Source organism: Papio anubis, chromosome 1 (assembly GCF_008728515.1).
Source record: "Papio anubis isolate 15944 chromosome 1, Panubis1.0, whole genome shotgun sequence".
Lineage (NCBI taxonomy): Eukaryota > Metazoa > Chordata > Mammalia > Primates > Cercopithecidae > Papio > Papio anubis.
The window spans coordinates 43,552,769-43,570,224 of NC_044976.1; the positions used below are offsets into that span (position 1 = coordinate 43,552,769).

Genomic DNA, 17,456 nt, shown 5'->3' on the forward strand with positions numbered 1-17,456 from the left:
CTAAAGAGAAATGATGGCCACAGAGAACTGCCTTGATAAGGGAGAAGCTAGAACAGTGAGGCCATTAGAAGGTCACAGTTCTAATCTAATCTAAAAGTTTCAAGGGGGAATGGACACTACATTGCATTTTAAAGGTTGAGAAATCAAAAAAAGTTGGTGACTGGATGTAGGGAATGAAAGAAAAATGAGTGCTTGGCAGTAAGTTTGGTAAAGTAAGGAATAGTGGTGCCAATAACAGTCACAAGAGCCTTTGTTTGTAAGAGAAAGCCTGAGTTCATTTTTGATTTCTCACTGGAAATGGTCAATGGACATCTACTCATGTGGGACTAAAACTCAGATGAGTAGAAAGAAGCTAAAGGTGAAATGACCATATAAGTAAGCTCTGAAGCTATGATATATATATATATATATATTTTTTTTTTTGAGACGGAGTCTTGCTCAGTCGCCCAGGCTGGAGTGCCGTGGCACGATCTTGACTCACTGCAAGCTCCGCCTCCCAGGTTCACACCATTCTCCTGCCTCAGCCTCCCGAGTAGCTGGGACTATAGGCGCCTGCCACTACGCCCGGCTAATTTTTTTGTATTTTTAGTAGAGACAGGGTTTCACTGTGTTAGCCAGGATGGTCTTGATCTCCTGACCTCGTGATCCGCCTGTCTCGGCCTCCCAAAGTGCTGGGATTACAGGCATGAGCCACCGTGCCTGGCCTGAAGCTATGATTTTTTTTTTTTTTTTTGAGATGGAGTCTCGCACTGTCGCCCAGGCTGGAGTGCAGTGGCGCAATCTCGGCTCACTGCAAGCTCCGCCTCCCAGGTTCACGCCATTCTCCTGCCTCAGCCTCCCGAGTAGCTGGGACTACAGGCGCCCGCCACTGTGCCCGGGTAATTTTTTGTATTTTTAGTAGAGATGGGGTTTCACCGTGGTCTCGATCTCCTGACCTTGTGATCCGCCTGCCTCGGCCTCCCAAAGTGCTGGGATTACAGGCGTGAGCCACCATGCCCGGCCGAAGCTATGATATTTTTTAAAAAGTTACCGAGGGAATATAGAGAAGGAAGAATAGAAGGTCAAGTCCAAGTACTGGAAATTGCCCTGTGTCTTAAAGGTCTGGCTGGGAGTGATACAGAAGAGCAGACTCGGGGAAGCAACAAAAGTGAGGCTGATAAGTATTTGGAGAGCCAGGCTACTGCCATGCAACAGAAGCCAAGCAAAGAGGTTTTCTCTCAACAAAGGTTTCCACCTTCATGGTAACATCTGGAACAGAATGCTTGATGCCAATAGCAAAGCACAATGCTGTGGAAAAAACAAAAGTGAGTTCAGTGTTACTCTGGGTGGCCCTTGTAGAGCCTAAGTCTTCTACCAGTTGGACTTAGCAAGATCCATGCAATGATTGATGGCAAGGGTTCATAAACACTGTTGCCACAGGGCAAGATGGAAGGACGAAGCACTTCTCTGAACGATGGGAACTTACCTAGCTCATCCCAGAGCTGCCTGCACTTGTCTGTCATGTTTGTTCCTTGCTGCCTCCAGAGCGTGAGTCGTGGGTCAGCCATAAACTGCTCAGTTATTAGTGTCAGCATCCTTGCTCCATTGGAATCTCTCATCCGCAGCATTTCTCGAACCTGACACATAAGAAGTGGCAAGGGATTGGTGATTGTGCATCACAAAAAAGTAGGAGGAGAAGGAAGTGGGGGAGGGGGAAGTGAAGATGAAGTATCTGAGTACACCATATCCAAAAGAGCCAGAAAGAAGGCCTCTTGTTCTGTAAGCAAGATCTCTGCATGTACCAAGAAAGCCTGATGTTCACAATGAGATACCATTTCACACCCACTAGGATGGCTGGAATTAAAAAGTCAGATAACAAGTGTTGGACAGGATGCAAAGAAATTGACACATCATACACTGTTGGTAGGAACGTAAAATGATACAGCCACCTTGGAAAACAGACTGGCAGTTCCTCAAATGATTAAGCATAGAGTTACTATATGACCCATCAATTCCACTCCAAGAAAGAAATGAAAATACATGTCCACATGTCCACATAGAACCTTATACAAGAATGTTTATAGCAGCACTATTCATAATAGCCAAAAGGTGGAAACAACTCAAATGTTCACTAACAGATGAATGGATAAACAAAACGTAGGCTATCCACATTTTGAACAATAAATCCACATTTATTGTTCAGCCGTAAAAAGGAATGAAGTACTGATTCATGCTATGACACCGATGAATCTTAAAAACATTATGCTGAGTGAAGGAAGCCAATCATAAAAGACTACATACTATATGAATGATTCCATTCATATGAAAGTCCAGAATAGGGAAATCTATAGAGACAGAAAGTAGATTAGTGGTTTCTTAGGGCTGGGGGAGGAAGACATAGAGGACAAGGGAGGGATAGGTAAGGGTATGGGTTTCTTTTTGAAGTGATGAAAATGTTCTTAAGTTGATTGTGGTGATGGCTGCATATAACTATGAATATACTAAAAAACACTGAACTGAACTTTAACACTTTAAATAGGTGAATTGTATAGTATATGAATTATATCTCACTGAAGGTATTAAGGGGGAAAAAAAAGAAAAGAAAAACAGCCTGCTGTGAGAGCCCCTAGTTTCAAAATACTAAGTGTCTTTAGGAACAGTGTTGAAACTCTAGTCTTCAAGCTTCATCAGGCAGCACTGAATTAAAAGCAGAGGGAAGATAGTTTCCTTGCTAAAATGCCCCAGCAATACTAACTCATTTACAGAGCAGAGCAGAAGGAACAGGACTACCAGGCTGCGGTGGTAGGACTCCCTGGAGGCAGCCTGCTCAAGTCTGGTCAGCCTCTCCCACTAGATTTCAAGTATTCAGTTCAGCTATGTCAAGTGAGCTAGGTATATTGCATGAAGCCTGAAGTGGTGTGCCCAGTCTAACTTAAGCTTCTTTTGTCAACAACAAAAGAAAAACACCTTTTCATATCTTACCTTGGCAAACATTGAGCTGAGTTGCTTTCCAGAGCCACAGTAACCGCCCTGGGAGAGAAAAAGCTTCACTTGTTCTTTCACCTGTTCTTCATCCAAATGCCAACAGTTTTCATCGTCAATGCTGGCCCCAGCTGTGGGGTCAGGGGCACCTATGAAGAATGGGAACAGTGAAATGAATCCCCAGAGTTCACATGCTACACATTCAGCTGGAGGGGCACTTTGTGAACATATTGAAATAGAGATGGGTCATTCTGCTTTAATACGGGTTTTGTCAACTATATAGTCCTAAACAAAATAAATAAATACATAAAATTAATTTTTCAAAAAGCCTAAATTAAAAGATCTAATGCTAGTTGCATGTTCACTTAAGTCTCAGTTATAGCTTCATCTAAGATCTACAGATACCACTGTAGGGGAAAAAAGGCCAGAAGAAATATACAATATGTAAATTGTGCATTTTTTCCCCCAGGAGAGTAACATTTTGTTTCTTCTTTTTGCTTTTCTATGAAGTTCAAATATGCCTTAATAGGCACGCATTATTTTAAAATACAAATACATTCTCTGAACATGAAAAATTCTTTTTGTTTGTTTGAGACAGGGTCTCACTCTGTCGCCCAGGCTGCTGGAGTGCAGTAGCATGATCATGGTTCACTGCAGCCTCAACCTCCCAGGCTCAATCAATGCTTCCACCTCAGCCTCCCAAGTAGCTGGCACCACAGGACAGGGCCACCACACCCAACTATTTTAAAACATTTTTTGTAGAGACAGGGTTTTGCCATGTTGCCCAGGCTGGTCTCAAATTCTTGGGCTCAAGCAATCCTCCCAACTCAAGTCTCCCAAAGTACTGGGATTACAGGCCAAAAAATTCTGTTTTTTAAAGTTCACTAGAAAACCGTCCCCTAAAGCATAGGTAGACTTGCATACAGGGTGATATGATTTTATAAATTTATACAAAATATATTTTCATAGTGGGCTCACCTTGACAAAACCACTTAAAACATAGTTACAGTTATTTACACATCCCTCTCTCCTAGTAGTCTGTTAACTCCTTACTCACAGTTGAATCCCCAGTTGAATCCAAAGCTGTATCACCTACAGCATAGTGCTGATCATGTGACAAGCACTCTGGAAATGTCTGTGAAATGAAAACTGAATCATCTTCTTTCACTCTGTTATAGACAGAGTGCTGTAACAATTTGGTTTTTTGTTTGTTTGTTTGTTTTAAATGTTAACTGACAAATAATTGTGTGTATATATGGGGTACAATGTAATGTTTTAATCTATGTATATATTTTTTTGAGACAGAGTCTCACTCTTTCATCCAGGTTGGAGTGCAGTGGCACGATTTTGGCTCACTGCAACCTCCACCTCCCAGGTTCAAGTGATTTTTGTGCCTCAGCCTCTCAAGTAGCTGGGATTTCAGGCATGTGCCACCACACCTGGATAATTCTTGTATTTCTGGCAGAGATGAGGTTTCGCCATGTTGGCCAGGCTGGTCTCAAACTCCTGGCCTTAAGTGATCTGCCTGCCTTGGCCTCCCAAAGTGCTGGGATTACAGGCGTGAGCCATTGCACCCGGCCTGACCTATGTATACATTATAGGAAGAGTTGATTGAGCCAATTAACATACCCATCACCTCACCAGTTTGTCTTTTTTTTTTTTTTTTGATGTGGTAAGAATGTTAAAAATCTATTTTAGTAATTTTGAAATATACATTATTGGTTGAGTGCAGTGGCTCATGCCTGTAATCCCAGCACTTTGGGAGGCTGAGGCATGTGGATCACTTGAGGCCAGGAGTTTGAGACTAGCCTGGCCAACATGGTGAAACCCGTCTCTACCAAAAGTACAAAAATTAGCTGGGTGTGGTGGCAAATGCCTGTAATTCCAGCCACTTGGGAGACTGAGGCATGAGAATTCCTTGAACCTGGGAGGTGGAGGTTGCAGTGAGCCAAGATCATGCCACTGCATTCCCGCCTGGGCAACAGAGTGAGACCCTGTCTCAAAAAACAAGAAAAACGACAACATTATTATTAACTGTGGTCACCATGTAGTGCAATACATTACTAAAACTTATTCTGTGACAAATTTTTAGAAACCTACCTCCAAGTGACAACAGGCCATAAATCAATACTCTATAGGTGTGGTCATGCAATAGGTTACAAATTCATGTCATGTTTAATCAGTTTGCCTTACTCCTTGTCTCCCTATGTCAGAACTCTGCTTACATAAAATTTGGGTCAGCATAACAAAGCTACTCCTCTGCTATGCTTTGTTGTAGTACATCTTATTCGCTAGGGAATTAGGAGGGCTCACATTATTCATTCATTCCACAAATACAAATTAACACATATGATCTGCCAGTTTATTGTATCTATTCTATGCTTCTTTTCTTCAAATGTTTTGTTCTATACACAGTTTTTTGTTGTTTGTTCTAGACAGGGTCTCATTCTGTTGCCCAGGCTGGAATGTAGTAGTGCGATCATGGCTAACTGCATCCTCAACCTCCTGTGCTCAAGTGATCCCACCACCTTAGCTTCCCAAGTAGCTGGGACTAAAGACATGCACCACTATGCCCAACTAATTTATTTTTTAATTTTTTTGTAGAGATGGGGTCTTGCTATATTGCCCAGGCTGGTCTCGAACTTCTGGGCTCAAGAGACCCTCCAAAGTGTTAGGATTATAGGCATAACCCACCATACCGGGCCAAGTTTTTGAAAAAATAATTTCAACTCTTATTTTAGATTCAGAGGATATATGTACAGGTTTGTTATATGGGTATACTGTGTGATGCTGAGATTTGGGGTAAAAATGATCCCATCACCCAGGTAGTGAGCATAGTACCCAACAGGTACTTTTTCAGATCTTGTCCCTTCCTTTTCTCTCCTCTCAAGTAGTTCCCAGTGTCTATTGTGCCCATCTTTATGACCATGTGTAACCAATGCTTAGCTTCCACTTATAAGTGAGAACATGTGGCATTTGGCTTCCTGTTTCTGAATTAATTTACTTAGGATAATGGCCTCCAGCTGCATCCACATTACTGCCGAGGAAATTATTTTGGTCTTTTTTTTTTTTTGGCTGCATTGAATTCCATGATGTATATGTACCACATCTTCTTTATCCAATCCACTGCTGTTGGGCATCTAGGTTGATTCCACATCTTTGCTGTTGTGAACATATGAGTGCCTGTATCTTTTCAGTAGAATGATTTATTCTCCTTTGGGCATATGCCCAGTAATGGGATTGCTGGGTGGCCTAGTAGTTCTGTTTTAAGTGCTTTGAGAACTCTCCAAATAAACATAGTTCTGATCATAATCACTTCCCCGATCAAAAATATTCAGTCATGCCCTATTCTTACTAAATTATGTCCAAATGCCCTAGAATGGCCTTCAAGGTCCTCTATGCTCAGGCCCTATCTTTCATTTTTCGTCTTGTCTTCCCCTACACTTATGATATGCTTCAGCCAGAAACAGTGTTCCCAGAACTCAACCACATTGGCTTATGACATACTTTTCCTCCTCCTTCCTCTAACCTGTTCTTTGACCAAAAAACCCAACAGTTCTCACTGTCAATATTATTTCGGTTCCAGAGTCAGGGCTGCAATGAGAAACAGAAACCATAGGCCGGGCGCGGTGGCTCACACCTGTAATCCCAGCACTTTGGGAGGCAGAGGCGGGCAGATCACGAGGTCAGGAGATGGAGACCATCCTGGCTAACGTGGTGAAACCCCGTCTCTACTAAAATACAAAAAATTAGCCGGGCGTGGTGGTGGGTGCATGTAGTCCCAGCTACTCAGAAGGCTGAGGCAGGAGAATGGCGTGAACCTGGAAGGTGGAGCTTGGAGTGAGCCGAGACCGTGCCACTGCACTCCAGCCTGGGTGACAGAGCGAGACTCCATCTCAAAAAAAAAAAAAAAAAAAAAAAAAAGACATCATAAAATTAGTGTATAGAGAGGCTAACACTGCTGAGGTTCATGTATTGCTAGTTTACCTGGCAATAGGAGCTTTCTTTTTTAACCTTCTCACTGAATTAGCCATATACTCCATTGCCACCTGACAAAAGTATGCCCATCTTATGCTCATGTGCTCGGCATATAAAGGCAGTAACACTATTTTTTGTATTTGTAGTCTCCTGATATTAATTCACTTACTAATTAACATTCTACATAGTACTTTATTATTGCGTTCATTAAATGTTCTTCATAGCACTTTATTACTTCTCTTGCACCTTGTTTTACATTAGAATTTTGCATTTCTCATATATTCCCAACTAAGTTGAAATTTTTAAAAAATAGGGATTCATTTTTCTACTTCATAGTGTCAGGCTCATTACAGCACTGAGTTAATATTTACAGAATGAATAAATATACATCTCACTGACCATCTAGATTTAAGCACCACACAGGCATATATTGTGTCCTATCCTTCTTTTATATCCCAAAAGTGGCAAAGCAAAACAAATATACTCCTTATCCTTAAATATTTGTAAGTAACAAGAATTTATTCAGTTTTTCCTATGCTAGAGGCACTTTTTATACATATACCCATTAGAATGTGTGCTCCTTGAGGGCAAAAGTTTTTGTTTGCTGGTATATTCACAACACATAGAAAAGTGCCTGGCATATAGTAGGTGCTCAATAAATATTTATTGAATAAATTCCAAGGAATGTTCATAACAACTCTATGAGGCCATATTATTCTCCTAATTTTAAAATGAAGAAACTAAAGTTTACACAGGGTAACTTAGATGTAAAGTATATCAGCCAGGATCTATATATTGGTCTCTCTCCAAAGCCTGTCTCTTTACTACAAGGCTATACTTTGGCCTTCGTCTCATGCTGCTGTGATTCACCAGTTGGTTTTAGGCCCCCTGAAGCTGTAACTGATGGTGTATCTGAAGATAGCCAAATCCCATCTTTCCTTGGCTTATTCTGCTACATAGAATATGGAATTAGTCAGAATAATGCATTTTTCCCACAGTGAGGATAACTAGAGTTCTCATCAGTACAGTGATTCTCAGATATTAATATACAAAATAATTACTTGGGGTTTATGTGAAAAATGCAGGTTATGGAGTCTAACTCCTAACAATTCTGGTTTTCAGGAGCTCCATAGAGATAAAACTGAGATAAACTAGGTCAATCCAAGAACTGGGTTGTTGAGTACCTTGGAGCTAAGGATTGGGGTTGGAATGAACAGCAATGGTGCTCCAGCAGCAGAGGGCAGAGATGGCGTGAATACCAATTCTGTCCCTCGGATGGTTAAGTTAGGATATGAAAAAGCAGGAACAGGATCTAGTCTTTTAGGGGAGTCGGCCTTAAACAACTGGCTGGAAGTATGGACTGATACCCTCTCCTCTAAGGGTTTGAAGGGGTATGGAAAAAAGTGGAGAACACTTGGCACCCAGGTGATAATAGTGGCAGTAGCTGGGGAAGAAATAAGGCACAGTTTATAAATACCTAGAGTGTATCTAAAGAAAACTGCTGGGATAGGGCTAGGATGAGTCAAAACCTTGAGAGTTACTAACAGTACAACTTCATCTAAAACTTCAAAAGGGTTTGTTTATTTTATAGGAGAGAAAGGAAAGTAAATTGTACAAATGTTTGCTGGTCTACAATGGACCCCAGGAGATAAGAAACTGAGCTGCTAAAATGGGTGACAGCAGCAAAAAAGGAAGTGAGTTAATATTTGGGGCATTGAGGTAACAAACTACAAGGAGTTTGTGTGATTGCTGAGGCAAGCAAAGTCATTTGGGAAGAGAACAAACTGGCAAGAGACCCGATGGAGAATTTTCCAAGACACTTTCATTTTCATTTCTAAGACATTTTCATTTATTCAGCCAATATTTATAGAGAGCCTCATATGTACAGAACCTGTGCCTGTGCCAAATACTGGATATATAACGGTAAACAAAGCAGATACAGAGCTTATAGTTGGGGAGAGAGACCTTAAGCAAATAATCACACATACATATTTTTGTGTGGAAAGGAAGAAGAGTCAAAGGCTTCTCTGAGAAAGTGACATTTAAGCTGACACTTGAAGAATAAACAGGAGTTAGCTTGGCAGAGAGTGGAAGAAATACTGTGTACTTTTTGTTAAAAAAAAGCATTACTTTGGTAATTAAATACAACTATAATAAGGGAGGGAGGACAGAAACAGGATGGGAAAGGAGGATATTCTCTCAAGGAGAGGGAATATTATGTGAAAATACAGGCAAAAACCAGATCATGCAAAGTTTTGCATGCCACAGAAATTTGGATTCGATCCTAACAGTAATAGGAGGCCACTGAAGGATTTTAAACAAGAAGTGATATGATAATACCTGCAGTTATAGAAAAGTTACTTTGGATGGTGGTATGAAGAATGGAATAGAGGGGATTAATAGTGGAAATTGAAAGATCAGTTAGATGGCTACTCTAACAATTTACGTGAGAGATTATAGTGGTTTGATTTAATAGGGAGAAGTAGAAAATTATGAAATATATTTCAGAGGTAAAATTAACAGATCTTGCAATGTATTGCATGTGGAATACACAAAAGACAAAGGTGTCAGGAGTAACTACAAGGTTTTCATCATGATTCCATGGCTAGATGGTGGTGCTATACGGTGAATACAGGAGGATAAATAAATTTGGGGAAGAAGATCATAAAATCACATTTGGATATGTTGATCTTGGGATGCCTTTATGACATTAAATAGTTGCATATAGAGTCTAACGCTCAATAGATATGGGCTGAAGAAATACATCTGTGAGGTTGGGCACAGTGGCTCATGCCTGTAATCCTAGCACTTTGGGAGGCCAAGGTGGGTGTGTTGCTTGAGCCCAAGAGCTCAAGACCAGCCTCCGCAACACAGTGAGACCCTGTCTCTACAAAAAATACAAAAATTAGCCAAGCATGGTGGCATGAGCCTGTGGTCCCAGCTACTTGGGAGGCTGACGTGGGAGGATCACCTGAGCCCAGGGAAACTGAGGCTGCAGTGAACTGTGATTGTGCCACTGCATTCCAGCCTAGGTGACAGAGTAATACCCTGCCTCAAAAAAAAAAAAAAAAAAAAAAAAAGAAAGAAAGAAATATATTTGTGAGTCATGGAATGTAGATAATATTTGAAGACAAGGATGTAACTGAGATTGCCTACAGGAATCATATAAAATAAGAAGAGGAGAAAATGTAAGATAATTTATAAGAAATGTCAATATTCAAAGGTCAAATAGTACAGTAGAGGACAGCATTAAGGAATAAACAAGGGCACAAACCATTTAACTAGATAAACTAGGTGTAGAGTTCACAAACTGGCTTCTTCAGCTGTCTTTCACTAACTCCTAGGCAGCATCTTTTCTAAAAATCCTTTCTTTACTTTAAAAATCAAATTAAATTAAAATGCCCTTATATGTTCACTGGTTAGAACATTTTAGTCTTTCCACAGAAAGAGATGAGTATGAAACCACTCATCTTTAGTAACAGTAAAGTAGGCCTAGTCAATGTAAATAATACTTTAACATTATACTCTGAATTTTTTCCTAAGGACTAATAACAGAAATGATGACAAGTGAAGATAAGATAGAAAGGATGTCTTTCATAAATAATTATGAAACAAACCATTGTGTGGGTTCAGCCTTCACGTAAGCATTGAAGCTTATATAATGAGATCTGTCCTGAGGGTGTTTTTAAGTCTAAGGATCCAATTTTTCTTTCATTCTTTTTTTTTTTTTTTTTTGAGATGGAGTCTCACTCTGCTGCCCAGGCTGGAGTGCAGTGGTGTGATCTCAGTTCACTGCAACCTCCGCCTCCAGGGTTCAAGCCATTCTCCTGCCTCAGCCTCCCAAATGGCTGGGATTACAGGTGGTGCACACTACCATGCCTGGCTAATTTTTGTATTTTTAGTAGAGATGGGATTTCACCATGTTGGCCAGGCTGGTCTTGAACTCCTGACCTTAGGTGATCTGTCTACTCCAGCCTCCCAAAGTGCTGGGATTACAGGTGTGAGCCACGGTGTCTGGCCAATAAATAGTAATTTAAAAATTTTAATGTAAGGTGAGCCAAAATCATGCCATTGCACTCCAGCCTGGGCAAAGAGAGCAAAGTCCCATCTCAAAAAAAAAAAAAAAAAAAAAAATTAATGTATTCCATTTTGTTGATCTTTTCCTACTAAAAAAAATTTTCTCTACCTCAAGGACATGAAGGTGTTCTCTTATCTTAGGTTTTACTCTTCTACTTTTCACATTTATATCTGCAATCCATCTGCAACTGATTTTTCTAAGTGTTATCAGGTAGAAATCAAGTTTCCAGTTGAAACTGGAATCTCATTATAGTTCTGATTTGCATTTCTTTGATAATCAGTGATGTTGAGCACCTTTTCATATGCCTGTTTGCCATTTGTATGTCTTCTTTCGGGAAATGTCTATTCAGACCTTTTGCCCATTTAAAAATAGGATTATTAGATTTTTTCTTATAGAGTTGTTTGAGCTCCTTTTATATTCAAGGATTATTAATCCCTTGTCAGAAGGATAGTTTGAAGGAATTTTCTCCTATTCTGTGGGTTGTTTCTTCACTTTGTTGATTATATCCTTTCTGTACAGAAGCTTTTTAACTTGATGTGATCCCATTTATCCACTTTTGCTTTGGTTGCCTGTGCTTGTGGGTTATTACTCAAGAAATCAAGTCCAGTGTCCTAGAGAGCTTCCCGAATGTTTTCTTGTAGTAGTTTCATAGTTTCAGGTCTTAGATGTAAGTCTTTAATCCATTTTTATCTGATTTTTGTATATGGTTAGAGATGGGGGTCAAGTTTCATTTCTTCTGCATATGGATATCCAGTTTCCCATCATCCATTTATTGAAAAAACTGTCTTTTCCTCAGTGTATGTTCTTGGCATCTTTGTAACAAATGAGTTCAGTGTAGGTGTGTGGATTTGTTTCTGGGTTTTCTATTCTGTTCCATTGGTCTATGTGTCTATTTTATGACAGTACCATGCTATTTTAGTTACTATAGCTCTGTAGTAAAATGTTAAGTCAAGTAATATGATAACTCCAGTTTTGTTCTTTTTGCTTAGGATAGCTTTGGTTATTCCAGGTCTTTGTGGTTTCATATAACAAAAAACAATTTTAGAATTGTTTTTTCTATTTCTGTTAATAATGTCATTGGTATTTTGATAGGGATTACATTGAATCTGTAGATTAAGTAGTATGAGTATTTTAACAATATTGATTTTTCCAATTCATGAACATGGAATATCTTTCCATTTTTTGGTGTCTTCTTCGATTTCTTTTATCAGTGTTTTATAGTTTTCATTATAGAGAACTTTCACTTCTTTGGTTAACTCCTAGGCATTTATTTGTGGCTACTGTAAATGGGATTACTTTTCAAATTTATTTTTTAGATGGTTCACCGTTTGCATATACAATTGCTACTGATTTTTTTTTTTTTTTTTTTAGGTGGAGTCTCACTGTTGTCGCCCTGGCTGGAGTTGCAGTGGCACGATCTTAGCTCACTGCAACCTCTGCCTCCTGGGTTCAAGCAATTTCCCTGCTTCAGCCACCTGAGTAGCTGAGATTACAGGTGCCCACCATCACGCCTGGGTAATTTTTGTATTTTTAGTAGGGGTAGAGTTTCACCATGTTGGCCAGGCTTGTCTCAAACTCCTGACCTTACATGATCCACCTGCCTTGGCCTCCCAAAGTGATGGGATAACAGACGTGAGCCACCGCGCCCGGCCTGCTGATTTTTTGTATGTTGATTTTGTATCCTGCAATTTTACTGAATTTATTCATCAATTCTAATAGTTTCTTGGTGGAGTCTTTAGGTGTTTCCAAATATAAGATCATATCATCTGCAAACGAGGATAATTTGACTTCTTCCTTTCCAATTTAAATGCCCCTTATTTCATTCTCTTGTTTGCTTGCTCTAGCTAGGACCTCCAGCATTATGTTGAATAACAGTGGTAACATGGGGCATCCTTGTCACGTTCCAGATCTTAGAGAAAAAGTTTTCAGTTTTTCCCCATTCAGTATATTAGCTGTGGGTCTGCCATATATGTCTTTTATTACGTTGAGGTATGTTCCTTCTATACCCATTTTAAAAGTGTTTTTATCATGAAGAGATGTTAGATTTTATCAAGTGCTTTTTCAGCATCAATTGAAATGATCATACGGTTTTTATCCTTTATTCTGCTGATATGATGTATCACATTGATTGATTTCCATATATTGAAACATCCTTGCATCCCAGGGATAAATCCCACTTGATCATGATGAATGATCTTTTTAATGTATTTTGAATTCAGTTTGCTAGTATTTTGTTGAGGATTTTTTGCATCAATATTCATCAGAGATATTGGCATGTAGTTTTATTTTTTTGATATGTCTTTGTCTGGTTTTGGTATCAGGGTAATACTTGCCTTGTAGAATGAGTTTGGAAGTATTTCTTCCTCCTCTATTTTCAGAATAGTTTTTTTTTTTTTTTTTTTGAGACGGAGTCTCGCTGTGCTCCCAGGCTGGAGTGCAGTGGCGTGATCTCGGCTCACTGCAAGCTCCGCCTCCCGGGTTCACGCCATTCTCCCGCCTCAGCCTCCCAAGTAGCTGAGACTACAGGCGCCCGCCACCACGCCCGGCTAGTTTTTTGTATTTTTAGTAGAGACGGGGTTTCACCATGTTAGCCAGGATAGTCTCGATCTCCTGACCTCGTGATCCACCCGCCTCGGCCTCCCAAAGTGCTGGGATTACAGGCTTGAGCCACCGCGCCCGGCCTGGAATAGTTTGAGTAAGATTGGTATTAATCCTTCTTTAAATGTTTGGTAGAATTCAGCTGGGTCTCAGGCTTTTCATTACTGGGTGACTTTTTATTACGGCTTTGATCTTGTTACTTTATTTGGTCTGTTCAAGTTTTGGATTTTTTCATGGTTCAGTCTTGATAGGTTATATGCATCTTGAAATTTGTCCATTGCTTTTAGATTTTCTGATTTATTGGCATATAGTTGTTCACAGTAACCACTAATGATCCTTTGAATTTCTGTGTTATCAGCTGTAATGTCTCCTTTTTCACCTCTGATTTTATTTATTTGGGTCATCTCTCTTTTTTTCTTAGTCTGGCTAAAGGTTTGTCAATTTTGTTTAACTTTTCAAAAAACCAACCTTTTGTTTTATTGATTTTTTGTATTGTTTTCTTCATTTCAATTTATTTCTGCTCTGATGTTTACTATTTCTTTTTTCTATCAATATTAATTTTGGGTTTGGCTTGCTCTTGCTTTTCTACTTCTTTAAAATACATCACTAGATTGTTTATTTGAAGTTTTTCTTCTTTTTGATCTAGGTACTTATAGCTATACATTTCCCTCTTAGTATCGGTTTTGCTGTATCCCATAGATTTTAGTATATTGTGTTTCCATTATCATTGGTTTTAAGAAATTTTTCAATTTCCTCTTAATTTCTTTATTGACCCACTGGTCATTCAGAAGCATATTGTTTAATTTCCATGTATTTGTATAGTTTCCAAAATTCCTCTTGTTATTAATTTCTAGTTTTATTCCATTGTGGTCAGAGAAGATGCTTATTTCAGTTTTTTGTTTGTTTGTTTGTTTACTGTTTTAAAACTTGTTTTGTAACCTAACATGTGGTTTATCTCTGAGAATAATCCATGTGCTGAGGAAAATAATGTGTATTCTGCAGTTGCTGGTTGAAATGTTCTGTAAATATCTATTAGTTGCATTTGGTCTATAGTGCAGATTAAATCCAATGTTTCTTTGTTGATTTTCTGTCTGGAAGATGTGTCCAATGCTAATAGTGGGATGTTGAAGTCTCCAGCTATTACTATACTGAAGTCTATCTCTCTATTTAGCTGTAATAGTGTTTGCTCTATATATTTGGGTGCTCCAGTGTTGGGTGTATATATATTTACAATTACTATATACTCTTACTGAACTAACCCCTTTATCATTATATTGTCACCTTCTTATAGTTTTTGTCTTGAAATCTATTTTGTCTGACAAAAGTATAGCTACTCCTGCTCCTTTTTGTTTTCATTGACATGAAATACCTTTTTCAATCCCTTTTCGGTCTATGTTTGTCTTTATAAGTGAAGTGTGTTTCTTGTAGGTAACAGATCATTGGGTCTAATTTTTTTTTAATCCATGCAGCCACTTTATGTCTTTTTATTGGAGAGCTTAGTCTATTTACATTCAGTGTTGTTATTGATAAGTAAGGACTTAGTCCTGTCATTTTGTTATTTGTTTTCTGGTTGTTTTGTGGTCTTCTCTTCCTTCTTTCCTTCCTGTTTTCCTTTAGTGAAGGTGATTTTCTCTGGTGATATGATTTAGTTTCTTACTTTTAACTTTTTGTGTATTTGTTGTATTGTTTTTGGCTTGAAGTTACCACGAAGCTTGCAAATACTATCTTATAACCCATTATTTTAAACTGATAAAAAACTTACACCACTTGAATAAGCAAACAAGCCAAAAGAAACCTAATAAAAACTCTACAACTTACCTTTGTCCCCCTGCTTTTTAACTTTTTGTTGTTTCTACTTGTATCTTATTATGCTATGTCTTGAAAGTTGTAGTTATTATTTGTGATTGGTTCATAGTTTAGTCTTTCTACTTAAGAGTAGTTTACACATCACAGTTAAAGCATTATAATATTTTGTGTTCTTCTGTCTACTTACTATTACCAGTGAGTTCTGTACCTTCATATGATTTTTTTCTTGTTCACTAACATCCTTTTTGTACTGATAGAAGTACTCCCTTTTAGCATTTCTTGTAGGCCACTTCTGGTGTTGATGAAATCCCTCAGTTTTTGTTTGTCTGGGGAAGTCTTTATTTCTCCTTCATGTTTGAAGGATATTTTTGCCAAACATACTATTTTAGGATAAAAGTTTTTTTTCCTTCACTTTAAACATGTCATGCCACTCTCTCCTGGCCCGTAAAGTTTCCACTGAAAAGTCTGCTGCCAGACTCCATTGTATGTTACTTTTTAATTTTCTCTTGCTGCTTTTAGGATCCTTTCTTTATCCTTGACCTTTGGGAGTTTGATTATTAAATGTCTTGAACTAGTCTTCTTTGGGTCAAATATGCTTGGTATTCTATAACCTACTTGTACTTGGATACTGATATATCTTCCTCTAGGTCTGGGAAGTTCTCTGACATAATCCCTTTGAATAAATTCTCTATCCCCAATCTCTTTCTCTATGTCCTCTTTAAGGCCAATAACTCTTAGATTTGCCCCTTGAAGCTATATTCTGGATCTTGCAGGTATGTATCACTCATTTTATTCTTTTTTTCTTTTATCTCCTCAGACTGTGAATTTTCAAATAGCCTGTCTTCAAGCTCACTAATTCCTTCTTCTGCTTGATGAATTCTGCTATTAAAAGACTCTGATGCATTCTTCTGTATGCTAATTGCATTTTTCAGCTCCAGAATTTCTGCTTCTTTTGAATTATTTCAATCTCTTTGTTAAATTTATCTGATAGAAGTCTAAATTCCTTCTTTGTGTTATCTTGAATTTCTTTGAGTTTCCTCAAAACAGCTATTTTGAATTCCTTCTGAAAGGTTACACATCTCTGTTTCTCCAGGATTGGTTTCTGGTACCTTTAGTTCATTTGATGAGGTCATGTTTTCCTGGATGATGTTGATGCTTGTAGATGTTTGTCAGTGTCCAGGCATTGAAGAGTTAGGTATTTGGTGTAGTCTTCTCAGCCTGGGCTTGTTTGTACCTGTCCTTCTTGGGAAGGCTTTCCAGATATGTGAAAGGAATTGGGTATTGTGATCTAAGCTGTATCTGCTTTAGTGGTCACCCCAACCCCAGTAATGCTGTGGTTCTTGCAGACCCATAGAGGTACCTCCTTGGTGGTCTAGAACAAGATCCAGAAGAATTCTCTGGGAAACCAGGCAGAGACTCTTGTTCTCTTCCCTTAGTTTCTTCCAAACAAATGGGATCTTTTTCTGTTCTGAGCTACCTGGAAGTGGTGTGACATAAGTACCCTTGTGGTCACCACCACTAGGACTGTGCTTGGTCAAATCTGAAGCCAGCACCAAATTAGGTCTCACCTAAGGTTTGCTGTAACCACTCCCTGGCTATTGTCTGTGTTCACTCAAGGCCCTGAGGCTCCACAATCAGCAGGTGGCAAAGCCAGCCTGGCCTGTGTCCTTCTCTTCAGGATGGTGGGTTCCTCCAGACTCTGGGTGTGTCCAGAGGTGCCATCCCGGAGCCAGGGACCGGAGTAAAAAAACCTTAGATGTTCACCTGCTGTTCCATTGTACTGTGGCTGAACTGGCACTCAAACCACAAAACATAGTCCTTCCTTTCAGGCCTCTGAGCCCAAGCTAAGCCATCGTATCCCCTGTGACCTGCATGTATGTAAGTCCAGATGGCCCAAAGCAAGTGAAGAATCACAAAAGAAGTGAAAATGGCCAGTTCCTGCCTTAACTGATGACATTCCACCACAAAAGAAGTGAAAATGGCTGGTCCCTGCCTTAACTGATGATATTACCTTGTGAAATTCCTTCTCTTGGCT

General features: G+C 39.2%; 1 protein-coding gene across 5 annotated transcripts in view; it reads right to left on the reverse strand.

Moving 5' to 3' along the window:
* ZSWIM5 (zinc finger SWIM-type containing 5) overlaps positions 1-17,456 on the reverse strand; it is a 193,547-nt gene that overhangs the window by 40,403 nt on the left and 135,688 nt on the right. For all 5 annotated transcript variants that reach the window (XM_031667998.1, XM_031667994.1, XM_031668001.1 and 2 more), the window contains exons 3-4: positions 2,962-3,110; positions 1,466-1,616 (exon numbers count right to left, since the gene is read on the reverse strand). In XM_031667998.1, coding sequence (XP_031523858.1) covers positions 1,466-1,616; positions 2,962-3,110 — 300 coding nt within the window. The remainder of the gene's footprint in view (positions 1-1,465; positions 1,617-2,961; positions 3,111-17,456) is intronic.